General features: G+C 42.7%; 2 protein-coding genes across 7 annotated transcripts in view; both read left to right on the forward strand.

Annotated features, from left to right (window-relative positions):
• Window positions 1–322: 322 nt before the first annotated feature.
• On the forward strand, window positions 323–15087 carry LOC123770448 (uncharacterized). Of its 2 annotated transcripts, none has more exons than XM_069324482.1 (4): window positions 323–448; window positions 2519–2727; window positions 4985–5104; window positions 10442–15087. In XM_069324482.1, the coding sequence occupies exons 2-4, from the start codon at window positions 2551–2553 to the stop codon at window positions 10625–10627; spliced, it is 483 nt and encodes a 160-aa protein (XP_069180583.1). In that variant the 5' UTR covers window positions 323–448; window positions 2519–2550; the 3' UTR covers window positions 10628–15087. The 2 variants fall into 2 exon arrangements, with proteins under 2 accessions (XP_069180583.1, XP_069180584.1); XM_069324483.1 differs by having other exon boundaries at window positions 4988–5104; window positions 10442–11151.
• LOC123770435 (RNA helicase Mov10l1) overlaps window positions 11047–27119 on the forward strand; it is a 46422-nt gene continuing 30349 nt past the window's right edge. For all 5 annotated transcript variants that reach the window (XM_045762277.2, XM_069324478.1, XM_069324479.1 and 2 more), the window contains exons 1-4: window positions 11047–11680; window positions 15125–15291; window positions 22854–22997; window positions 24118–24245. In XM_045762277.2, the coding sequence (XP_045618233.2) occupies window positions 11047–11680; window positions 15125–15291; window positions 22854–22997; window positions 24118–24245 (1073 nt within the window). The remainder of the gene's footprint in view (window positions 11681–15124; window positions 15292–22853; window positions 22998–24117; window positions 24246–27119) is intronic.

Here is a 27119-nt window from a genome sequence, read left to right on the forward strand (position 1 = left end):
TGACTCAGGTAAATTTAGGTAAAATTGTCAACATACGAAAAGTACGAATAATGTGTACAATCACTGGAGAACAACCGCTGTAATAGTTCATAAATGGTTGAAAACAAACATTTTATATACGTCATCCCAGCTGTTGAAATAACTCTATCTTATCCCTACCTAAGCTAATTTATCCTAACCTAACTTATTCAATTATGATGTAAATATAACTAATTTAATCTAACGAGAATATAAGATTTTGTGTTGTTTTATTATGTATTTTATGATGAATGTGACGTCACTATGACGTCAGAGATTCGATTCTGGGGCTCTTTTTGAACCTCTGCGCCGTATACGAGGTGACGCACCTGCCGCTGGTGGCGTGACAGTGTCCGCTGAGCCATGACACACCGTGACAGGTGACACAGGTGTCGCGTGACACGTCCCTCACCTCCTCCACACGCTGCTGGTATGTATCCACTTATAACGAAGTGTCCGGGAGGCCCTCCAGCCACGCTTGGAATATATTTATGTTGAACTTCGTCAAAAATATTTGAAAAACTAACCTACAAGCAGCTTTACTCTCGTCTAGCCAAACACAATATACTTAGCTCTTGTTAATATGGCTTCACACCCAATAAAAGCACTAACGATGCACTTATTAGTATGATTAACTTGATTCACGCAGTTCTTGATAAAAATGAGTTCCCTGTTGGGTTTAGTCTCCGTGGTGTAGTGGTAAGACACTCGCTTGGCGTTCCGCGAGCGCTATGTCATGGGTTCGTATCCTGGCCGGGGAGGATTTACTGGGCGCAATTCCTTAACTGTAGCCTCTGTTTAACGCAACAGTAAAATGTGTACTTGGATGAAAAAACGATTCTTCGCGGCGGGGATCGTATTCCAGGGACCATAGGATTAAGGACTTGCCCGAAACGCTACGCGTACTAGTGGCTGTACAAGAATGTAACAACTCTTGTATATATCTCCAAAAAAAAAAATGTAGACCTGCGTAAGGCTTTTGACACTGTCGACCACCAAAACCTTCTTCTTAAATTACATCATTATGGAGTCAGAGGACACTCCCTGCAATACCTTCAGTCTTACCTTACTGACAGGCTCCAGTATGTTTCTGTGAATAATTCAATTTCTCCCACCCTACCCATCAACATTGGTGTTCCTCAGGGCAGCATACTTGGCCCTCTCCTCTTTCTCATCTACATTAATGACCTTCCAAATGCCTCCCAACACCTCAAACCAATTCTATTTGCTGACGACACAACCTTCATTTACTCCAGTCCTGATCCCCTTGCTCTAAATGCCACAGTAAATACTGAGCTAAATAAAGTCCATCTGTGGCTAACTGCCAACAAACTCACCCTTAACATTGACAAAACTTTCTATATTTTGTTTGGTAATAAATCCTCAGATCAAATAAATCTAAGAGTAAACAATATCCAAATTAGTAACAAAGTAGATGGTAAATTCCTTGGTCGAACTCTTGATAGAATCTGACCAGATTGTCAATTGGGTCAACCCATGTGTTGCGTTTGCACAATGGTCGCCCAAGTTAAAATCGGTGAACGCCCCGAGAATATTGTTGAAAACATCTTGATAACTTATTAAACCAAAAATCCAAATTTTTTAACGTTAGGTTAGGTCAGGTCAGGTCAGGTCAGGTCAGGTCAGGTTAGTGTTTTACCACTGTGCTATGGGGACTTCATATCTATGGGCAAATTTTAAACTTTAAAATTGGCGTTCGCCGATTTTAACTTGCGCGACCATTATGCAAAGGCAACACATGGATTGACCCATTTGCTGCTTGGGTCAGATTTCATTATGGTTCGACCATCCTGCATGGTACAGTAGTATCATCCTGTGATGATTGTACATTTGTGGTATCATCATGTGATGATTCTGCATGGTGATGCTTTGGATCACACGCAGTGAAGATATGCTCTGTTAGTGAGAGGTTTCAACACTTTTGGGGCTTTGGGGCTTTAGGGGCTGTTGCAGTCGTGTGAAGAGAAATCTGCATTCATTGTCATAATGGATTTCTGTCCAGATCGCCAGGAAAATGGATTCTGAATCGTGTGATGTTTGACCGAGTCGCCTTGTCTTAAAGACTGGTGCCTTAATGTCGTAAATGTTGCCATCTGTTGGCAACGGAACCAGATGTCATCCCAAGGCATGTAATGGAGGTTACTTCGGCAGGGGAATACAGTATATATGGGATTGAATGTATGAGAATTTATTTAAATGGAATAAATGAGGAGGGCAGGAGAGAAGCCTTAAAATTGACAGTAAATGATTTGTTTCAAATGTATAATTTGTTTAATAATTATTTCCTAGTACTGTATTTAGAATGTGAAAACTTTTTACAAAATCTGACAAACAAATTAGAAGAAAAAAATAATTCTCAGAATTTTTTTCCTTTCAATAGGCTTTTTATATACTTTTATTATATAGTCTGCAATTAGAATATTTACAAAATGATAAGTTTAAATAAAATGACATAAAAATTTTGTTCTGTTATTGTTAGGTTAAATATCCACATTGAAGAGGTAGGATATCATGGCTAGTGGGAACACGAGTGGCTTGGGGGCATCTCTCTTCCGCGGAGCATTACACGGCAACACAAGCAACACCAACAGCCTCGGTGGCAACAGTAACATTGGCAACCAGCAGCAGCAGCATCAGCAGCAACACCATCATCATTCAACTGGCCATCTACCGCAGCAAAGCAGTGTGGTAAGTCTCCATCACGCCGTGGTAAGTCTCCATCACGCCGTGGTAAGTCTCCATCACTGTGGTAAGTCTCCATCACTGTGGTAAGTCTCCACCACGCCGTGGTAAGTCTCCACCACGCCGTGGTAAGTCTCCACCACGCCGTGGTAAGTCTCCATCACGCCGTGGTAAGTCTCCACCACGCCGTGGTAAGTCTCCACCACGCCGTGGTAAGTCTCCACCACGCCGTGGTAAGTCTCCACCACGCCGTGGTAAGTCTCCACCACGCCGTGGTAAGTCTCCACCACGCCGTGGTAAGTCTCCACCACGCCGTGGTAAGTCTCCACCACGCCGTGGTAAGTCTCCACCACGCCGTGGTAAGTCTCCACCACGCCGTGGTAAGTCTCCATCACGCCGTGGTAAGTCTCCACCACGCATGGTGATTACCTAAGTGTAATTACAAGATGAGAGCTACGTTTGTGGTGTTCCATCTAACCAATACTCTTTGTCATATAATGAGTTGAAACTACTGTACTAGTACTGATGCTTTTGGCCTCCACCACCACCCCTTCACTTGGCATGTTCCAACCGTCTGCCACTTTGTTTGCAAAAGAAAACTTTTTAATTTTTTTTCGTCGCCTTTGTTTCCTTAGCTTGAATCTGTGTCCTCTTGTTCGTGATTATCATCTAATGCTTTATCACCAATACATTGCACTCGGGGAATTTTTTTGTTGTGTGTGTGTAAATGGTAGATCGTCTTGTCTGCACAATGCTTACTTTTCTGGTAAACCTTACATGGGCAAAATAAATTTAGATGAGGACATCATGGCAAATGGGGGACCTTTGACAAGCCACCGGCTTCCTGACCTTGTCGAGGTCACCAGTATTGGTTGCCCTTGGTTAAATTCAGATTTACCATATATGGGAAAATTTATTACGAAAATTAAAATTTCGATGAGGTTCTATTATGAGGAAGCTGGAATTACTACTGAAGGGACTCTCCTAGAAATAGTGTTAAATTGTAATGCAATGTCCATTTGTGGGTAGCTCCTTTGTAGCTTCCCATTGCTATCCTTTTCTTCCCTCGTGTTTCTCCAGTTCGTCGTCTTACCAAATACGTAGCATTTTTACCCAATTTACCAATCTGTTAAAATTATGATGTATCAATTCAAAATTATAGGATCATACTGTATTGATATTTTCTCTGCCTTGGCCTCAATAGATTAGGCGAGTTGCTCATGTTTACATTTCTTATTGGGCAAAGGAGTTGCATTTTTTACGGAATGGCAAATGGAGAGAACGGGCTTATAACTCAATGTGAAGGTGGGGGCGGGCTTGCTAGAGCCCTGAGGCAAGCTGGGGAGTTGTTTGTGGTGGGGAGGCAAGTATCTTCAGAGCTTTGTTTCTTAGTTAGCTTATTGAAACAAATCCTCAGGAAATTAATTTTGTGTTTGTAATTTTAAGAGCAGTTGACCTCGGTTGTGGATTGATCTTTAATCCCCATTGGCTTTCCTCTCTGCGAAGGAGGCAAGTTGGAGTGACGTGGCAATTGTTGATGGTGGGTACAGTTTGTTACACCAGCCTGGCGTGTACTGTACTGGCCTAGTTGTACTCGCCTGGTTGAGCTTTGACTTTCTGGTCTTGCCTATCAACTGGTGTACAGATTCTTGAGCCTATTGGACTATCGAATCTATTTTTGAAACTGTGTATGAAATCTATCTCCACCACATCACTGATTAATGTATTCCATTTGTTAACTACTGACACTGAAAACATTCTTTCTAATGTTTCTGTGGCTCGTTTGGGTACCAAGTTTCCATCCGTGTCCCCTTGTTCGCATTTCACCCGTGGTAAATAGAAATGTATGTGGTGGCACTGGACAGCTAGTGGCTAAAGATACTAAACATCTACCCAGAAAGGGGCATTTCTTTTATCTTGGCACTTTATTCCTTGGCAAGTCCATTAAGTAGCTCTCCTAGCTTCCTCCTTGGAAGGTAGAACATCACTCTGAGGGCAGTCACACATTTTCTACTGAAACAATACACCCGAAGAAGGATCTGAAAACCTTTGAGAAATTGGGCTTTGGTGTCTATGCTGTTATTGCCAGGAAAGATGACCCAGGCACTTTGACACTTTGTGACTCTTTTTATAGCATTTAAAATAAATAGACGCTCTTGATTTTTGGTGGTCTAGGCATGTTAATATTGAGTGAACATAAGCATAGGAAACAAGCATGATATATGGATATGAATTGATTCTGAATTAGTTGTTTTCTCGTCAGCAGGCAAGTAGCGGCCACATCCACCACCCTCAGCAGCCACAACCTTCGCAGTCTCAGCCTACACTAGGAGCGGTGACATTCAACTCGGACGAGAGTGCACGCGGGAGAGGCACACCAGGGGTAACTATTAATGATTTTTATGCATGTTTTGGCTTCATTCTTTAAAGTTCCTCTCTGGCAGATAGGATGACAGGGTCAGAGGTTACCGAGATCAAGTGAGCAGGCTTTTGCCTCATCCTGAAGGACTTGGTTTCAAAAATAATAATAATAATAATATTAACGCACAATGAAATCACATTAACCCTCGGGCTGCGCAGCTATTAAAAGGGTCAAATGGAACACAAAGAAGGAGCAATAGTTTGAACCTCAGATAGAAAGCAGGAAATGCTTTTTCACCCACAGGGTTATAAACCCATTGAACTGCCTACCTGTTGAAGCTGTAAATGCCAAAACACTGCAGTATTTAAAGATTCAGCATGATAAAACCATCATGTCAAATGGGGGGGGGGGGCCATTGGCAAGCCACCTGCTTCCTGTTCTTATTAAGGCCACTAGAGACAATAATAATAATAATAATAATAATAATTAATAATAATAATAATTTATTTAGGAACAGTACATACATAGTTGCAGTGTTACAGTACAAACATTCTGTTAGATTTAAAGATAGAGGATGTGACATACAATACCTAAAGCCACTAGTACGCATAGCGTTTCGGGCAAAGACATAGTGGCCCCTCAGGTAAATTCAAGTCAATTTAAGCAGGTGATCAGTTGTGCGAGCAGCCTGCCCTTTCGAGTGTTTATAACATCACTAAACTGATGTAGTAACTTGCCTGAATCTATCCAAGGACCCAAGAATAGAAAATGGAACATCACGCTAATTTTCTGAGCTGGTATGATTTTTAGTACAGTACATCAATTTTTGTCCTTAGGGGATTTATGGCAAAATATGATGTACTGTACTGTGTAAAAGGATGGGTTGGTATACAAGCATTTGTAATTTTTAAGTAATGAACATAGTATAATTAAAAATAAATAATATTTTATGACAAAAACATTGTTTAACCCCTGGCCTGCTCTTGTGGTCATTGCCTGCTACACGCTCAGGCGCAAAAAATAAAATAAATAAAAAAAAAAGTTTTCCGCTTATAAAAATGTTCATTTGTGTTCCCTGATCACGGAAAAACAAATCGTAGGTGACATATTTTGGCCCCAATAGTGTGAGGAAGTCTGGCAAAATTGAGGCTTTGACAGAGCAATCATCAGAGGCGGTCAGTTCTGCCTGAGCTGTCAGGTGAGAGTTGCCACAAAGATATTATTACCTAATTATTTCAATGTCTGATTTTTTCTTAGTTTTTGCAGTAATATTATTCAATAGTGTGTAGTGTGATATATATATTTATGTAATAAAATGTGTGAATCATCGCCATACTCAAAATTATGGTGTGCATATTAGTGATTCAATTACAGCGACACCTCGACTTACGATTGCCCCGACTTATGATTTTTTGAGTTACGATGTAAATTTGGTCAGAAAATGTGACTCAATTTAAGATCGTATTGTCGACTAACAACGATATTCGTTGATACGCGTTCGGGTCGACCGAGCGCGTGGTTCCTGGTGGCACGAGCCGACCTGCCTCAGTTTACCAGAACCGCCCACTTAGTGACGATCATGCTTGTAATAAATTCCATTATTTTGGTGATTTTTTGTTTTTTGAACATAAAAGTAATTATTATTATTAGTGTATATCACACCATTGGTCAGGAAAGTCAGTGGTAAGGTTCAACATATGAAAACACGTGTGAGGATGACCATTCCGGAGATGTGTCGAAGTGACGGATGCCACAAACCTCGCCCTCAAAGAGTTCTGGAAAAATCATTTAAACATTTGAAGTGCTTTAAAACTCATAGACAAAGCCTGGCAAGAAGTGACTCTAAGAACCATGATCTCTGGCTGGAGAAAATTGTGGCCTGAATGTGTTCCAGAACTAGAGTTTGAGGGGTATGAGCCTGAACCTGCAGTGCCGTTGTTAAGGAAATAGTTTCTTTGGGCCGACAATTGGGCTTGGAGTTGGATGGTGCTGATATTGAGGAGTTGCTGGAGGAACACGGCGAAGAACTGACAACCGAAGTACTCCTAGCTCTTCACAATGAGCAGCAACGAAAGGCAGCTTAGGAAATTTCTTCAGGGAAGGAGGAGGCAGTACAGAATGTCCCTTCATCAAAACTTAAGAAAATGTGCAGCATGGGAAGAACTGCAAACTTTTGCTAAAACAACTCGTCCAAATCAAGCCGCAGTAGGCTGTTGCCTTAACCTTTTCAATGACACTGTGATGCATCACTACAGACAAATATTAAAACGAAGGGAAAAACAAATCTCCATGGACAAATTTTTAGTGAGACAAACAAGCAGGGAACCACAACCAGGTCCTAGTGGTATGCAGGCAAAACGTAGGAGAGAGAGTACCCCAGAGAAGTCATCACTGCCTGATGTTATAATGGAAGCAGACTCTCCTTCCAAACACTAACACCACCACCTCCCCCCCCCCCCTCCTCACCATCTTCCATATGCCAACAAAAGTCCTTGATGAAAATAAGATAAACATATGTACTGTATTGTAGCTACAGAATTTTTTTTTATTCAGTATAAAATGTATTTTTAAGTTAATATTTTTGGGGTTGTGGAACGGATTAATTCAATTCCTATTATTTCTCATGGGAAAATTAGTTTTGACTTAAGATATTTCGACTTACGATCCGTCTCTGGAAATGGATTAAAATTATAATCGAGGCCCTACTGTGCCCTATTATGTTCATAAAACAATAAGTATCAATAATATAACAATAAGTATAAGTTATATATAAGTATCTGGATGTTTTGTTCACCATAACGAACCACTAAGTTGGTATGGCAAGTCAAAAAGCAATGAAGAGTGGCCGCCACACACCAACCAGCCAATGCCACTTCATTCCCTCCCTCACCAACATTCCTCCTCCCACTAAACTGTTTTTGCTTTTATTCACTATATACAGATGTTATATATAAGTATCTACAAGTTTTGTTCACCATAACTGTACAACTAAGCTGGTATGGTGAGTTCAGACAGCAACAGAGGACGCCACACACAGCTGACGCTGCCTCCCCTCCGTCATTAAGATTCCTCCTCCCACTATATTGTTTGTGCTGTTATTACACTCTATACTCACATTATATATAAGTATCTACATTTGTGTTCACCATAGCGAACCACTAAGCTGATATGGTGAGTCTAGACAATAACAGGTGGCCACACAGAGTCGGCAGACGAAGTTACCTCCCTGCCTCCGTCAGCATTACTGTTCCCACCATACTATGTACAGCGCTAATTATCACAGCAATCCTGCTATTATCAGAATCCTGGTCATTTTTATCACAGTTGGAGGTCTTCTGTAACTCTATCATCGCTAAATGATACCAGTTACCTATATACTTTGACATTTTTAGGCGATGCTGTGGTCACAAGCTGAACAGCAGTGCTGTTAGCTCATGCTGCGTGCACCAGCCTTGGTGGCTGGTGCACGCAGCATGAGCTAACTGTGTACTGAGGCTCAGTACTGAGGCTCTCATACCTGGGAATGTTACCCACAATTTAAAAAAAAAAATGGCGTCTGTTTACAAGAGCCCGGAGGAAGCTGATGTAAACCCTGTGTAGCCGCGGGTCTTTTAAATCTTACGCGGTACTCCAACACATCAATAGCGTGGTGTACAATTCCGCGACAGTTACTCACCAGAGCTATTGATGTGTTGCGCAGTTCAAGGGTTAAAGACAAGTTCTGTACTGCATTTGTTTTTTGTCAAAACATTATTTTGCATTATCACCAGAATAAATTATTATTTTTGTGGAAATTCCCCAAAAATATTTAGATATACACTATTTTATACCTGACCAAAATGGGATTGTTTACTCTTCATGGAATTATGTTTAGACTTCGTGGGATTACAGTGGAACCTCGATTCGGCGAATCTCCAGTTGGAATGAACACTTTCCAGGCCAAATATACTCGCTGGATTCCACGAACTCTTGTTCACTGAAGAGGAGGATGTGTGAATTTGCTGAGGCTGTTGGGACAGAGTTCACAGACTTGTGGGAAAGTTGCCCATCATATCACAGATTAAAATTAAAGATTCCCTTAGTGAAATCAGACCATAGAACATGGGAATCATTAGGGTATGAATGTTAACTCTTATTAATATGGTTCCAAATCACGTTTTTAATTATTATTTAATCGATTAGTCCCAACTCTTTTTAACATTAGGTTTTTTTTTTTTTTGGTATTCTTTTTTTTTTTTTTTTTTTTGGTATATATACAAGAGTTCTTACATTCTTGTAAAGCCACTAGGACGCATAGCGTTTTGGGCAGGTCCTTAATACTAATTTTGTCCTGGAATATGGCCCGCCAAATGGTTTAACAACCAGGTACCCATTCACCATGGAGGACAGAAGAAAATGTATATATGCTGGTTAGCATTGTAAATGTGTGGCCACATCTGTGGTAGAAAAAAAAAAAACTGCTGGGGTGAACAGAGGCTACAGTTAAGGATTGGCATCAGTTAGGGCCTGGGGAAAGTCACTGAGCACATCTCAAATCAAATTCTATGGTTCGTTTTCATTTTGCAATTTCCCAGTTTTCGTTCACAAATATGGCCCCACTTTCCTCTTGGTAGCTCTCCTTCATATGACAGGTTGAAATTAAATTTCACTCTGTGAAATCAGCCCATAGAGCGTGGGGGAAAACATTTGGGTGCGATTGGTAACCCCTGTTGTTATGGCTTCAAATGACCTTTTTGATGATTTTCGTAGATGGATGCAACATTAGAAGAAAGAGTTGGGCCTTGGGAAAGCCATTGAGCACATTTAAAATCAAATTCTATGGTTTGTTTTAGTTTTACAATTTCCCAGTTTTTGTTGACAAATAGGAATCTCCTGAAGACATCTCCAATTGCAACGAATCCCTTGCTGCATTGAATTGGGGTTGGTCACGTATAGTTCGTTGAATTGAAGGTGCACTTCACGTTTAGACTCTTGGGATTATGTTTAGTCTCACAGGTTTATGTTAAGAATTATGTGATTATGTTTAGACTTCATATGATCATATTTAGGCTCTTCATTCAATTATGTTTAGACTTCATTAATTAGTATTAAGTTTTAGTCTTAAGTATCTTTCCCACACCTTACCCTAAACACTGCGTATTAGTGGCTTCAGGCATTGTATGTACTAGCTCTATTAATCTGACATTATGTTTGTAACTCATTTTCAATGTATGTACCTTTTATCTGAATAAATATCTTACTTAACTTCATGGGATAATGTTTACACTTGTGTGATTGTTTACACTTGTGGGATTATGTTCAAACTTCGTGATTTGTTTTGACTCTTCATTGTCAATATAATTGATTTATTCTTTGCAGAGTCCAGACCACATGTCCACTGTTATGGCCAAGCTTTGGTTTGATCACAATGTAGAATCTTCCTTGTCGTCTCTTAAGAAAGAAGAGCACGAGAAGCGCATGAGGGATCTCCGCAAACAGCTCGAGTACATAGCCGATACCAATTGGAAATATTCTCCCGTTGAGAAATACATTGGGCAACAGTGATGCTTGCGTTGTTGTTCTAGTACAGTACATGGAAATTGAAAATGTTCGGTGTTTACTCTTCATTGTAATGTACATGCTATAAATTAGGACAAATTCTGAGTTGGAACATTGATATATGTGAGGACTAAATTGCAAATATTTAGCACTAATTGTTAGGATTGCATATCATGTTTGATAAGTTTGAACACAGCTTGACTGTTGTGTACAATAAAAAGAATTTTATTCATATGTAAACATTTTGGGCTTGAACTTAGCATGCAAAGTGAACAAAATTAGGGAAGAATGTTTATAGCAACAGGAAAAACATAGTAAAATGTGATGATAAATTTATTATGGAAAGCATAATGAAAGTGAGAGCTTAAAAAACAATCACTAATTTTTATCACATTTATTTATGAAAATTAGTAAAAAGCTTCAGTATGATCACGCTGGTACAGAAAGCTTTTGGCTATTTTGTTGGGGGCCGTGACGACCAGCCTTCGAAGTGGGAGGAAGTAGATAGACCGAGGCTCGAAGATTTTGTATCAGTGTCTCCCTCCACAGTTGAGACGTGTGACTTTGAAGGCGTAATAACGTCTGTACGAGGTTCGGACATTATAATCAATAATGACATATATTGTGACGCTTCCAAATTTCAAGCGGGGGAAAAAATCTGCGTCAATAACCAAGTGACAGGTGTAGCTGAAAGGAGGAATAAACACGAGGCATGGAGAGCAGTGCATGTACAGATGTTACAGGAGAGGTGGGATGATGATGGTGGTGGTAGTGGTGAAGCCCAATTGAATTCTTGTAAAAATGATGCCAATGACCGGGATGTTTTTCCCGGTAAATGTACAAAGACGTCATTAGACCCAGAGATGAGAATACCACACTCCGTGAAGCAGGATGTCCATTATCCCGCGAAGACGAGACAATTTGAAACGCAAAGTACAAAAGATCCGAAAGAGAAAGTTATCGGCAGAGTGACAGGCATGTGTGGTGGCACTGTCTCCTTGAATGAAGACATTAGTTTTAGTTTATCAGAAACAAACTGCAACTGGAAAATAGTTAAAGGTACAGTATATAGTATTGAATTGTTTTCCATGTTGAGCCAGTAATTTCTATATGTAGTTACCTTTTAATGCTTATGGACAAAATGTTTGAGATGTTTTCAAAGATTACCTAGAGAAATATTGAAGATGATGTGTGTTAGAGAGTAGCTGTAATAGTGATAAACCTTGTGTATATATACTCATGAGAATGTGTTTCAATAATGAGGCTGAAAACATATAACCCAACGTTTATGGGGTTGTGTCATTTGTATTTGTAGAGTATGTAGTAGTAGTGAAAGGTATTATATTAATATTATTGCAAACATTCATAGAAGTGAACATATTATAATAGATAATCAGTCCTTGCCACATTACATACAACGTAGCTGAATGAACATTTTGCTCTCACAAATAATATTAATTTTGTATTTTGATTAGCCTTTTCTATGTGTATTTTTCTTGGTATTGATCCATTTGACTTATTTGGAAATAATGTTTTCATTTCTTGATGCATCCATTTGACTCTGCTCCATTTTCTTCTCTAGTTCTCTTTGATTACAAGTCTTTTCTCCGAGTCACTCGGCCCTCGGTAAAAACCCCTTGGTGAATCCAATGCCTTTGACATTGCTCGCCGTTTGTCACATTCCATTTATACTGGAATTCCAAGTGATTTTCCCTTTCTACTGGTATCCTTAGTGATAATATTCCCTTTTGTGCTGATAACAGGGATAATATTCCCTTTGTACTGGTATCCTTAGTGATAATATTCCCTTTTGTACTGGTAACAGTGATAATGTTCCCTTTGTACTGGTAACAGTGATAATATTCCCTGTGTACTGGTATCCTGAGTTTTGGAGCTCTTGTATATCCTGTGACACAAACAGGGCTGAATAGTTTTGGTGGCTTGGTGTCCTCTTTCGGTTATTACTTGCTACTTTACTTTTTTCTAGTACAGTATAGTCATTCCCTCTTGATCTATTTTCTGTGGGAAGCCCCTTCGACTCCCCGGAGCTATCGGGTTAATGTGTGATATATTAGACCGGGGCGTTAGTCTAAGGAGTTCGACCTACCGGAGACCATGAGCCAGAACCTGGCTCCCTCAGAGTGGTTGTAGGGAGTAATGGCCCCTGGGAAAACCCCCTGTGGTTGGGGTTTTTCCTAATCTACCATCGACTGGGGTGAGGCACCCAGAAAGGTAGGCATAACAAAACAAACCCCACACAATAAGAAAAGTACAACTAAAACCCCGAAAAGAGAGATAGAACTCCCTCCAATCCCAAGGAAACGAGCAAACATCACACTCCACTGCTGCACCGCTTGTCCGTGTAGCCCTCCCCTCCCTGCACTGGCTACCCAGCACTCCAGTTCGTTAGCTAATGAGTCTTCAGAGTTCAAGCCCGCCTTGTGGTTGTTTAAAGGTTGCTGTGTGCCCTTGTCTCTGGGTGACAGTCACCTCTTTTTACCTCAGTCATGCTACCTGTTGTCATCAATACCTTTGACCCGAGTCTTGCGAGTCGTGTTCTCTGTTGGTTCTCCAGTACTATTCTAATGACATTACTGTTAGGGTACAGGCAACATCTGCATTGCATGCTAGGTTTAGGTTGCTGCAACCTGCTAGGTTGGTTTCCCACCTAGATGCCCTGCAGCTGCCCCGCTTTGATTATAAGGACCCAGACCTGGGGGGCATTAGTCACTTCGACTTTGGTTCAGTCTGCGCTCCCTGGTCCTACCCCTGTTGTTCATCCTGCACCTCCTCCTCCCCCTGCTTCTGGCTCCCAAACGTCTGAGGGTTTCAGAGTTGGAGCAGGGTTTAGTTGGTAATGAGAATCGGGCAACTTCGGGGCTGCCCTGTTCAGGTTGGGAATGGAGGCATTCAAGCGCCTGCTCAAGCACCGCCTGAGCCGTCCTGGTCCTTAGACAGGATGCTCTCCTATCTTTCCTCTCCTTGGATTGTGGTAATCTTCAGTTAAGATTGTTTTCCAAGACTGTTGCTGTTGGCATTGGCCTTTGGTGGCCGGTTCGATGAGCTTCATGCTCTCCTCCGGCGCAGGAGTTTCTGCTCTTACGGTCCTGGTGGTCGGTTTGTTCGGCTGCAGCCTTCTCCTTTTCTGGCAGAAAACGAAACGGCTGCTTTCCGGACACAACACATGGGTGAATCATGTGTTGTGTCCGGTTGCAGCTCTTCACCGTTATCTGCGCGCTTCGGTTTCGGTGGCTGGGGATGCGCTTTAGGTTGATCAGGTTCCCTCGTTTCCTGTTCCAGGGCTCGGGTCTCCCAGGTCGTCCACAGAGTTATTAAGTCTAGCCAGCCTGCAGTCTATCCTCGTGCCCATGACGTTAGGAAGTTTGCTGCACTGGCTGTCGTGTTTGGCAGCCAGTGCAGCAAACCATGTCCTGGGCGCATATTCGGGCACGAGGATTTTGGAGGTCAAACAGGGTCCTGGTCACTCGTTATTTGGTTAATGTTTCTGCTCCTGGGCATTACTGTGTTGCTTTGGGTCACAAGTTGCAGCCAGTTGTCACGACTTTGCATTGAGGAGAGTGTGGCGGTCACCTCCCAGGTAAGTCCCTCTTTTTCATGTCTTTGGTTATGTAGCTCCTGGGAGCCATGGGGGCTCCCCCACAGAAAACTAGTGTTGAATGTAATGAAACACCATTTTCTGGGTGAGCCCCAGAGACTCCTTTGCTACCCTCCTTCCCTCCAGTCAGTGGTTTTCACGTTCTTTGATGCTTAGCTTCTGAACTGGAGTGCTAGGTAGCCAGCGTGGGAAGGGCTGCGCGGACGAGCAACGCGGCGGTGGAGTATGACGATTGCTTGTTTCCTTGGGATTGGAGGGAGTTCTGCTTCTCTTTTTGGTTTTTAGTTTAAATTTTCTTATGTGGTGTTTGTTTCGTTATGCCTACCTTTCTGGGTGTCTCACCCCTGTTGATGGCAGATAAGGAAAACCCCCAACCACAGAGGGGTTTTCCAGGACCATTGCTCCCTATGCCTCTCTGAGGGGGCCCAGGTTCTGGCTCGTGGTCCCCTGTAGGCTGAACTCGATAGACTAACGCCCCGGTTTAATATATCACACATTAGCCCAATAGCTCCAGGGAGCCTCCGGGGCTCACCTAGAAAATGGCACTTAATGATTTTTTCTTTGTTTTTGTTTTTAATGTAATGAATATCTTTTGTTTTGTGCAGAGAATAAGTCACAGTAACGTGGCGGAAAAAATAACTCGACCCGGGACAGACCAAAACGTCATCACTTTCATTTTATGTGTGTGTGTGGATTGACCTATCTGTTTTAAATACAGTACTGTATAGTTAAATAAGATAAATGGCCAAGCTGGCCAAATGTGACCATTTGTAATACAACACGTGTCAATCTATGTGTACTAGAATGTCCTATTAAGTTATAAGACTAATAAAAACAAATTCACAATTAACTTCTTGGCTTTTAATTATTTTGTATACTGTCTGTAGGGGACTGGGTTATCTGTGAGGTTGACAACTCGTCTACTGCACGTGGTGGGGACAGAGCCAAGATGGAGGGCATTGTCCAAGTGGTGTCGTGTAAGCCGCTCAGGAGAAAGAGAGTGCGGGGAGAAGTCACTCACTGCTACCCTACGTTTTGCATCATAAACCAAGAGGTAAAATTTTTAACAATTTGGTATAAACCCTCAAGACGGCGGTTATCGTCAATTGTCGATTCACGCGGTATTGCGGTTATCATCATATGAAGGTTTAAAAAATTATTGTCTGGGTTTTACCTGTATGATGCAAATATGGATATAATAGGTCTATGTGGGTGTAATGGAGTTTACCTCGACTCATGGAAAAAATCCTGCTACCATTTCATGGTACAAGTGCAGTTATCGTCGTGAATGTTACTAGGGGAATGCGGTCATCATAATATGATGATTTTAAAAAAATTATTGTCTGTTTTACATGTATGGTGCACATAAGGTTATAGGATAAAATAGCTGTCTGTTGATGTAAATAAAGAAAAACAAGTGATAAAATAATCGGTGAAACATCGGAGGATAAAACGGGAAGTGTTGGCAAAGTCGAGCACTGGGCGTTCACAAGTGCCAGATGGTGCCTTGCAGGGTGCCTCCACCCAGATAGTGACACTATCGCTAGTATCACAAAACCACAAACCAGAAAACTACTATTTAGCTAGTCTTGCAAAGATAAATAAAGTCCATATTAAAGTGACTAAGAATAATAAGTAAAAACGTGAAGAATTCAAGATATTCCCAGATATTCCCAATTGTGGGAAAAATGCCCACATCCCCAGAAAGCCAAGAAAAAAAACACCCTGAAATGTCAATTACACAACTTGTTTGCACCTGAGAGAAAGTGCAACAGTGCCGAGAGAAACTGAAAAATATATTCAGTACAGTGGTACCTCGGATTTCAAATTTAATTCGTTCCCAGAGACGGCTCGTAAACCGAAAATTCGCAACCCGAAGCTAATTTTCCCATAAGAAATAATGTAAATTGAATTAATCTGTTCCACACTCCCAAAAATATTAACTTCAAATTACATTTCATACATAACACACACACACATTTTGTACTACAGTATGTACAAGTTATAGCTTACCTTTATTGATGACTCTTGTTGGCATATGGAAGACTGTGAGAGAGGGAAGGGGAGGGGGGGAGGAGGAGGAGAGGTGTTAGTGTTTGGAAGGGGAGTCCCCTTCCATTATAACATCAGGCAGTGATGACTTCTCTGGGGTACTCTCTCTCCAATGTTTTGCCTGCATACCACTAGGACCTGGTTGTGGTTCACTGCTTGTTTGTCTCACTAAGAACCTTTCCATAGAGACTTGTTTTTCCTCTATGGTCATCCTCACATGTGTTTTCTTAGGTTGAACCTTACCACTGACTTTCTTGGGACTCATGGCTTGGTATATAATACAGTACTGGAGCCACCAACAGCAGTTGGCTGCAACCAGCCAGAGAGCAGGAAGGCAGGATGCTGCTGTGGACACACAGTGCAAGCCAAGGATATGTAATGGTAGTTGGACAAGCACCGAAATTAGGCAAGAAACTCTTGATAGAAAAATACCTCCAAGAGCCAATCATCAGGGCAGCCAGCTTTTTTTTATCATTCTCAATCGACTTGAGAATGGTCCAGGACAGACCGAAACGTCGTCGTCCCTTCAAACTTCTAGTGTGCGGTCTGGCCAACATACTTCAGCCACGTTATTGTGACTCATCGCCTGCATATGGATGTAATTAATTCAAATGCATAGGTGTTGACAATATGATTTCAGTAGTGATATATGTTATTTCATATCATGGTCTGGGACTGATCATATACTAATCTGAGCTAGGGCACTGTACACAGCAGCCACAGAATGCACAGACAGCAAGCATGACATAAACACTCCTGTCTTGGGGTAATTTATTCTATTTATGATACAGTGGAACCCCTGATATCTAGGTCCCTGTTTTATGGAGTCTTGGATTAACTGGATAGAGAAATATCCAGGTCTCCAGCCTGGAGAGACCTGAATATTTCTGGTGTGTGTGTCAAATTAATGGTGGGCGGCCCCCCATCATCAGGGAAGTCTCGGTGGGATTCAACACTGAGAACACTTTTTTATATCAGACTGGATAGGGTGGCTGGCTGTGCCTGGGTCTTAACCCTTTCCCCATCCTCTGTCCCTTCCCCATCTCCTCCTCTCCCCTCTCCCTATGTCACCCTCCCCCCCCCTCTCTCATCACCTTTCTTCTCGAACATTTCCCTTCTCCCCTTCTCACCCCTCATCTCCCCTCCCTCTCAACCCTCTCCTAATCTCCACCCCCCCCTTCCCTTTCTCACACTCTCTCCACTTTCTCCCCCCCCCCCCAACCTACCCCCTCCCCCATTCCTCCCCAACTATCTCCATCTTCTTTTATCTTTTCCCTTCTTGAGCCCATCGTCTTGTTGTGGTAATACTGTACTTACAGTAACGATGAGGATCATGGTATATATTCTGACATACAATGAAATTACAACTTGGAATTGCCACTATTGAGTTACACGAACTGGGAAACTATTTTTTTTTTTACTTAGTGTTGCAAAGATAAACTAACCTAACTTACCTAAGCCTAATACATGATATCTGAAGCCTAATATAGTATGTGTGTGTGCTATACTAGGCCTGTGAATATTTAAGCTTTTTTAGCTTCGTTTATTTTTAAAGAATTCCTTACTAGTCAGTATACTACTATTTAAAAGCTTAGTACGTATGAATTTTGTCACTATTGACGACCATCACAATAGGTACTCTCTGTACAGGTGGACGGGTTGCTCTCTTATTTCTACACCTCTCTTCCCCCTTCTACTCTCTCACCTCCCCCCCCCCCCCTTCTCCTTATCTCTCACCTCTTCCTCCCTTGTACTCCTTTCTTACCTCTTCCTCCCTTCTCCTCCTCTCTCACCTCTTTCCCCTCTCTCACCTCTTTCCCCCCCTCCTCCCCTCCCATCTTCTCTGCAGTTTTCACAGCCCACGATTGTATTTTATTCATAAAAATAACGATGGGTGGCGTTTAAGACGGAGATATTTCTTAAAGCCTGCCACTTGGGCTGACCCTGACTAGCCTATGACACTCACATACCCCCACATGTGTCGTGTGTGAAGTCGGATGAGACTTGCCGCAGGCATCTGACCACCTACGTTCGACAGACATTCTTTGGTATAGATATGGATAATAAAACTTTATTAGTTTGCTACATATACAGTAGTGCACTCATAATAAAACACCGTTGTAGCTATTGTTTAGCTCATCTGTTCAGGTAAATGCCAAAATAAAACTACAAAATTATTGAAAAATTACGTCTTTCGGTCTTTTAGTTAATTTAATTTCAGTCATCTGGGCGTCTGAAGGGTAGCAATTGGTCTGGATAATTGAGGTTGCTCTACACAGTATTTACAAATTCGTCTCCAACATCATCTGGTGTCCTAGCCTGAGGTTACTACACCCTGAACGCTGCCAGTGTGCCCAATATGTTCTGTTCTTCAAAGATCAACTGGCCCCTCACAGATTTGCAGCCCAAAAGATTTGTCACCCACATCAACGCACACGTTTTCTACTCATGTGTACGTGTGATGTCTACTCATTCTGTAGTTATTCCAGATCTCGTTGTAAAGGGACTATGCATATAGGGCCAGTGCTTGGGTGTATTAAGCTATATAGCCTTGAATGTCAATAAACAGGTTAAATTCAATCCTTGGCTTCATAGAAAGTCATTGGAGCTCCTGCAAATAGTGATCAGTGGCAAGTACTATAACAAAAGTACTGTTATAAGACCTGCCCGAAACTCTATGCGTGTTAGTGGCTTTGAAAGATTGTAAACACATCAGTTTTTTGTACTCTCACAAACCCAATGTACCTTATATATATAAATAAAAACAAAAACAGAAGTGTAAATTATAGTTTAGCTGCTTAATTCAGTACAGTTTGAATCTTTTTAGCAAGTTGTTTGGCAAGTCCACAAAGTAAGTAATCCTTTCTATAGTAAACAGTGGAGTGGATGAGGGTTAAGATGCTCTACTATAAAGAAATTTTTTAATGAATACAGATTATGGATGTGAAAATTACAACCATTAACAATTTTGTAGATGCCCATTGAATGATAATGAACTGAAGTAAACACCCAGATCTTTAACTGCATTGACAAGGTGCAAACTAATATTACCAAGTATGAGGGTATGGTCTCTCGAGATTCTCCCACAGCTGATTTGAATGCCTCATTACAGTGCACTGTGCACTAGTCGTGCACAGGGCCCTATCTCTCTTAACCCTGGATGAAAACTGTCATGTTGGGTGCCCCCAGGATGCCCACATAACCAGGAATACTGGTATCATACGGAGGCCGCCATATGTCCAGGCAGAAAGTATGTACAGGGGAGTTAAGCAATTGCGCCATAGCAAATGATAACCAGGGAGTACGCAGTTGAAGGTGCCAGACATGAGAGAGAGGGGACACCAGCATGGTGAGAAAGAACCTCTGACCTATGGGGTCCGCCTCAACCGTTGCGATGAAGAACAGTGACGTATTCGTGACGTAGTCGTGACGTGGTCATGACGTCACTCTTCTACCCATATGTAGCGATCAGTATCATTGGGCCCGGCACCTGCTTTGCAACGCTATTGGTCAGTGCGTGGACCTGGTGTTTGTGACACGAGAAATCGTGCAATCCAAGGTAAGATTATTCTCGTGAGGAACTCCGTACGTGTTTGACGTGTCCTTCTCTCTATCGGTCAATAGACAGAACACACCATCTCTTCCTCACCATCAAGTTAAACTCGGGGTTCTGTTCGATATACCAATGCTTGCCCAGAATCGTGATCGTGACTATATTGTTTAGAAATCTTCTAGAGTGACAAAGTCTGTGAATCACCAGATCAAAACCGACTGATATCGGGTAACCCCTGGTGACAAATTGAGATCGTCTGGGAGTGACCTGGAGTGAATTAAGGAAGTGCCATCGCCTAATAACCTTGTGTGAACTTATACACAGGCACCTGCATGGTGAAATAATTTAGCTGCTACTCAGTCCAGTGTGTGTAGCCAGCCGCTATTCTCCCTGCCTCACTGTACTACATGACGTCACTTCCTGTCACAACCTTACTCACCGCCAGTGCCATCAAGAGTGTGTGTGTGTTAGACATACAGCACGCCCTTCTGCGAGTACCCCGCCGTGTCACGTAGTGTATTGGGAAAGCTTGTCATCAGTGGTCTCATGTAACGAGCGAAACCAGCTGTCAGGCCACCTTCGAGGTCTGCATGAATGTGCACGAGTGAGTGGATAAGAGAGGTGGCCTACCTGTATGTACAAGATCTTGTTTCTTTATTATTGTGTCTATCTGTGTGTTGATCTGAGTGGTCAACCACAGGTCTCAACTTCTCAGTACCCATTACAGGTATAGGTGGAGACCAACACACCTGTCGGTGTATGCGTGGTTATCTGTGTGATATCACGACATCACACTCGACTGTGAATTTGAGCTTTACATGCACCACACATTTAGTTGCTGTGTGACATAATTATTGTATATGATTATTGCCTGTCAAATTGACAGTGCCATTCATTGTTGGTTTATTGAACATGATCAGTACTCGAGTATTCTGTTGGAACTCCTGTGACCCTTTGCACACCGGTAGTTAGGTTTGCCGTGTTACTGATTGGCTGTCAATTGTGTTAAGTTAGGTGTATTTGGGACTTCCCAGATACACCCACTACTGACTTGACCACGATGGGCTCACACCCTTGACCCTGGACCTCCCAGATACACCCAGTGATACCAGCAGACCACTCTGGACCACAATGGGCTTAAAAGTATTACCACCAGAAGTGGTACCAGATTTACACGTAGTTTGGAAGGCACCATCTGGTACCACAGTTCAAGTTTTACAAGATATGTGTACTAGCAACCAGGAGGCCTGGTCGACGACCGGGCCGCGGGGACACTAAGCCCCGGAAGCACCTCAAGGTAACCTGATCACATTGGGTGGTGGTAGTGACGTTGCCCATCTCTTACCCCATCAATGTTACCCATCTTCACGCAGGTGTTGGTAGTGGTGTGTCGGCCTCGTGTAACCTCCGTTGATTGTATCCAGAGATGTGTCGGCCCCTTTTAACCTCTGTTGATTGGCTAAGCTCAAATCTTTTCCTTGCTTAACCACTGCACTGCGCACCTAGTTTCGGCAAAAACGTTTTGGTGCAATTGTCAAGAACATATTTTTGTTTTTATAAATGTTCAGGTAAAGTTCAGGTAAATGTTCACTTATCAAAATGTTTCCAAACTCGACTATTTCCATTTCAAAACACGAAGAGTAATAAAAACATTAAAAAATATTTTAAAACACTTTAACGTGCCCGGCACTTGTGAAAAAAAATAGCGCATTGTGAGAGCGGCATTTTGGGCTCTTGAGCGTAAACACCAAAAAGTGTGTAATCTTTTCACTCTCCTGACACCAATTCTCGAGCTACGTATTTCATTTTGGTATCAATGTGTTGGCAATAAAATTCTCTACAAGATCATATGTATAAAATGTCACCAAAGCATTAGCTATCCCACCACGAAATAAATAAAAACGTAGATCACTCGCCGTGACGCCCAAACAGCAACAAAATGTTCATACTCTTTTGTTTGTTGTCAGCTCCACATTAGTCCTACAGCGTTAAATTTTATATCACTGAACTCGCAATAAAATTCCCTACACAGACATATGCATATAAATGTAGAATCATGATCGCGGCCCACACCAAGAGTGTGTGCAGTGGGCGATTACCCTCGTTGTGTCAACAACTCAATAGTCTTTCCACTAAGTTACAATACAATGCCGTTCTCCCAAATAGGCCATGTGCCTATTAGAGAAAACAGAAATTTAATGGCAAACATTTTCATACTAACCCCAAGTCGATCGAATAAGAATTGGATTTTATAATGTTTTTTTTTAAATTGCGCGGCTATTTACGACTCTGCTACGTAACCGATAGAAATAAACACATCGTAAATTTACGACCCAGCTACGTCAAAGTGATAATTATTAAAATATAGCCTAATTAAAAATAATTAGCACAACTCTCAGAGCGCCTAAAGGCACTTTGCGCAGTGCAGTGGTTAAAAAGGTGAGCCCAATCCCCACACATGATATGAAATGACTTTACGGTCTATCCTAGACCTTTACCAAGTCGTAACTGAGCAAGTGTGGGACAGAGTCAGAACATCATTATTTTCATTCATAAGTGTAACTTGGGTTATTTATTTATAAATTATGTATAATTACTTTAATATAATCCCCCCGTAGCCTGGTGGATAGCGCGCAGGACTCGTAATTCTGTGGCGCGGGTTCGATTCCCGCACAAGGCAGAAACAAATGGGCAAAGTTTCTTTCACCCTGAATGCCCCTGTTACCTTGCAGTAAATAGGTACCTGGGAGTTAGTCAGCTGTCACGGGCTGCTTCCTGGGGGTGGAGGCCTGGTCGAGGACCGGGCCGCGGGGGGACTAAAAAGCCCCGAAATCATCTCAAGATAACCTCAAGATAACCCCTATACACCAGTATTCTTTTTGTCTTGTTTCTTAGCATTGCTTCCTTCATGAAGATGATTTTGTTGGAATATTTTAATATTAATACTTAAAATTAATGTTTACTCCTGTTAGTATCTATAGTCTTCAGCTCAGCATATGTATTTCTTTAAGATATACTGTACTCGTGCTGTAGCAGAGGCGGCATCAGTGAAAGCAGGCGACACGGTGATGGTTGAAGCAATCGAGAGCCATCAGCGCAACTTTTGTTGGCGAGCTCTGGAAGTGAACTCTGATCTTTGGTCTGCTGGCATCCAGGTTAGTTCTGGGATCTGGTTACATTTAGCTCACATTGTGGCTTAGGGGTATTTTATTGTCCTGTCCAGGCAGATGCCTTGCCAGCTTCCACAGTCTAGTGCTATCACTTCCCAGGATTCCATAGTTGAGTAGATACTGATTTATAATGGAACTGAACCAGTGTCCCTGAACTCCTCAAAGAGGTTCAATTCCGACGTACGAGGCCTTGATATTTATTCACATATTCATCACGTTCGTGTGCGTTAGGTGACTTCTCTTGCCCACCAGTAACCAGGCTATTTTCAAATTCTCACTTGTTCCCTCAAAGATCAGTCACACAACAAAGGCACACTGTTTGCTCGAACACATAGAAGGGTTAGAAAAATCTAAGCTGTTTATGCATGTGGTTTGGGAACATTGCAACAGCCTCGTCACTACACAGTCTTTGTTGGAAAGTGTGCATCTTCTGCACATCCTGCTGAGTACCATTCACAGTACTCCACTCTTCTGTCCAGATCATCCTCATTGATAGCATGGACTAATCTTGGAATGTAACTTTTCCAAGTAATGTAATAAAGAAATCACATTAATGTGATATAGTGATGAGAAAATCAGTCGGACCCAAGAGGAGGCTTCGAACCTATGCTGTGGGCACGCCCAAGCAAACATCTTAGACACCATGACATGACCATCGATTTTTTCTTGCAAAGGACAATGTATCAAAATATCCTGCATTGTTTAAGAGAGGGGGAGGGATTTATCAAGGGAAAGCACCAGGCTATTATGGCTATATAGCACTTGAATGGGGTCAGGTTAAGGATTTGGGATGGGACGGGGAAATAGGAGTGGTGCCCAACCACTTGGACTGTCTGGAATTAAAAGCCGACCTGCATGAAGCAAGACAGTCACTCTACCATCCAGCCCAAGTGGTTGGAGTTTGAGTTAGCTTAAGAATTAAAATTATTACGTAAAATTGTGTGCGATGATTAGTGGTGATCAGGGAAACACCTCCCTCAGTGGTCCATGACTGTATCAATATAAAGCTCAAATTAAGGACAATTTGTGTGTCTCACGACCAATAACCGGAGATTTGATTGCCGCATTAGTACCCCGACATTTCTTTGTAAACTGTGTATTACAGGAGCTGGGAACGTCGAGGCTTACAAGACATTTACTTGACTTCCCCAATTGTGCTTTGTCTACCCGAGAGAATAAGACGGAGAAAATGTTAGAAAATAAGAATAACATCGTTATTACAGAGTCCCTCAGGTAAGACCGTATCTTTTGCTTTTAAAAATGTGTTTGGTGGATTATTTGTTATTATGAGAAGTATGTACTATACCTGAATTGAATATACTTACTGTAACTGAAAATGTGAAGTATTGCTAGCATAAACTAGCAATAAGGATGGGTAATGTGGCAGTGATGGTGGTTACATAGGGGCATTAGTTGCTTCGACTTTGGTTCTTTCTGTGCTCTTTGGTGCTTTCCCTTTTGTTCACCCTGCTACCCCCCCCTCCCCCCTGCTTCCGGCTCCCAAATGTCTTAGGGGTTTCGGAGTTGGAGCGGTGTTTAATTGGTAATGAGACTCGGGCAACTTCGGGGGCTGCCCCGTTCAGGTTGCGGACAGAGGCATTCGAGCCGGTTCTTCCTGCCGAGGCTTCTGGGTCCCACCAGCAGGCCCTCCTTCTTTTCAGCCTTTTCCCTGGACTCTGCCTTTTCTTCAGGGGTAGAGGGTATGGAGGACTGCTCTGCCCCAGGGTCCCAACTTGGAGGATCCCAGGGTTGGGGAGGAGTCAACCTGTGGGCCTTGGGCCCCCTTTGACCCCGCTTGGGTGTTAGTGCCCTCTTTGCGGGCTTTGTTGTTGCAGGTGGAAGGGGTTTTCTTACCTCCCTTCCCTGTACAGTATAAGTATATTTGGGGTTGGCTCCTACATGGGTTTGGTTCCGGGTTCCCTTGGGTTCCTCAGCTCCCTCTTTCCGGAGGTTTTCTGCCTCTCGTATTTCACCTATGGAAGTTCGGGAGGCGCTTGCTGTTTACCTTCTGCGAGACCCAGATTCTGCGTCTGTGATGGATCCGTCCTTGTTTGAGCTGGGTTCTTCTTCCCTGTATTGGGTGTGTTTGGAGGTTCCAGAGTCTTCTTGGCTGGCACACTGCTCATTCTTTTCACTGGGGTGTGGCATGGGTTCTGTCGCACCTGCATGCTTGAGTGGCAAGAAACTTCTATCATTATGCAGGTTTACCTGGTGGGGGGGGGGGGGGGGGGGGGGAGGTTAGTTTGAGCATCTTTCGGCGTCTTTGGTTGCCGAGGATTTGCGCACCCGTGGGAATTTGCCTTTGGTCTTGCGCTTCTTTTCTCTTCTTATAATAATAATAATAATAATAATCTTTATTTAGGTAAGGTACATACATAAAGAGATTTACAAAGTTTGTTGGCTTTATAGATAGAGCTAGTACACACAATGCCTAAAGCCACTATTACGCAAAGCGTTTCGGGCAGTTCTTGACTGAATGCTTTTTGCAGGAATGCCTGAAGGCCCGGCATTGAGTGCCGGGCCTTTTGGTCCTAGTTTTCTGTTCTTTTGGTTTGCAACCGTCTCCTTTTCTGGCTAAGAATGTCTGCTGCTTTCTGAAAGGGTCCTTGGGTTGTTGGTTCGGCTGGGGGTGCATCATGTTTTGTGTCCGTTTGCGGCTCTTCGTTATTTGCGCGCCAAGGCCTCTGTGGCAGGGAACACGCTTTGGGTGGACCCGGTTTCCTTTCTTCCCCTGCTTCAGGGCGCGGGTCTCCCAGGTCACCTGCAGGATTATTCAGTCCAGCCAGCCTGCGGTCTATTCCCGTGCCCATAACATTCGTAAGTTTGTAGCTTTTTTTGGTAATATGTCTTGGGCTGATGTTCGGGGTATGGTGGTGTTGGATTGGAGGTTGAACAGGGTCCTGGCCGCACGGTACTTGGTTAATGTTCCTGGCCCTTCTCGGGCATGTGTAGTCGTGGGTCGCAGGTTGCAGCCAGTTGTCTCGACTTTGAGTTGAAGAGCGAGTGGCAGCCGCCTCCCGAGTAAGTCCCTTTTTTCCTTTATCTTTGGTTAGGTGGCTCCAGAGAGCCGAAGAGAAATCCACAGAAAACCAGCGTTGAATGTAATGAAATGCCATTTTCTGGGTGAGACCCGGAGGCTTCCCGGCATCCCTCCCTCCCTTCCTCCGGTCAGCGTTTTTTTGCGTTTTTGATATTTAGCCACTGAACTGGGGTGGAGTAGCCAACACAGAGGTCTGAAACCTCCCCCTTCCCCTTCCTGGGGAGAGGGGAGTTGCGCAGACGGCTGTGCGGCGACTGGTGCATGATACCTGCTTAATACCTGGTTGATAGAGTTCTGGGAGTTCTTCTACTCCCCAAGCCCGGCCCGAGGCCAGGCTTGACTTGTGAGAGTTTGGTCCACCAGGCTGTTGCTTGGAGCGGCCCGCAGGCCCACATACCCCACCACAGCTCGGCTGATCCGGAACTTCTCTTAGAAAACAGTCCAGTTTTCTCTTGAAGATGTCCACGGTTGTTCTGGCAATATTTCTTATAGTCGCTGGGAGGACGTTGAACAACTGCGGACCTCTGATGTTTATACAGTGTTCTCTGATTGTGCCTATGGAGCTTGTTTGCTTGTTTTCGATTGGAGAGTTCTGCTAGCCGGTTCGGCTTTTGGTTTGCAATTTTTGACCAGCTGGAGTTTGTTTTGGAATTCCTACCTTTCTGGGTGCCTGACCTGGTAGATGGCAGACAAAGACTGCTTCCAATTACACAGGGGTGTCTTTAGGCCATTGCTCCTCATGCCTCTCTTGAGGGGGCCAGGTTCTGGCTCTGGTCCCCGGTTGGCCTAGAACTCCATCGATTGACTGTTGCCGCGGTAAATAGCGTTTCATTACATTCAATGCTGGTTTTCTATGTTCTTCATTATGCTATGCTTAGCGTGATTTTCTTTTTTCATTATGTAACTCTTAGCGTGATTTTTCTTTGTGCGTAATTTTCATGAGCAGTACAGTACTTAATAATGTTTTGTTGTCTTAATACAGGGTAAATAATTTATTTATGTTTACCATTATGATTGACTGTTATTTTTCATGTTCCCAGCTGTAGTATTAGGGTCCTAATCATACA

This window comes from Procambarus clarkii, chromosome 14, assembly GCF_040958095.1.
Source record: "Procambarus clarkii isolate CNS0578487 chromosome 14, FALCON_Pclarkii_2.0, whole genome shotgun sequence".
NCBI classification, from domain to species: Eukaryota; Metazoa; Arthropoda; class Malacostraca; order Decapoda; family Cambaridae; genus Procambarus; species Procambarus clarkii.

What these genes read in the sequence shown, in the direction of transcription:
- LOC123770448 (XM_069324482.1), top strand. Translation starts at nt 2,551, where the DNA reads ATGGCTAGTGGGAACACGAGTGGCTTGGGGGCATCTCTCTTCCGCGGA. An exon ending in TACCGCAGCAAAGCAGTGTG is followed by an intron (nt 2,728 to 4,984) that starts GTAAGTCTCCAT and finishes TTTTCTCGTCAG; the next exon opens with CAGGCAAGTAGCGGCCACAT. An exon ending in GCGGGAGAGGCACACCAGGG is followed by an intron (nt 5,105 to 10,441) that starts GTAACTATTAAT and finishes TATTCTTTGCAG; the next exon opens with AGTCCAGACCACATGTCCAC.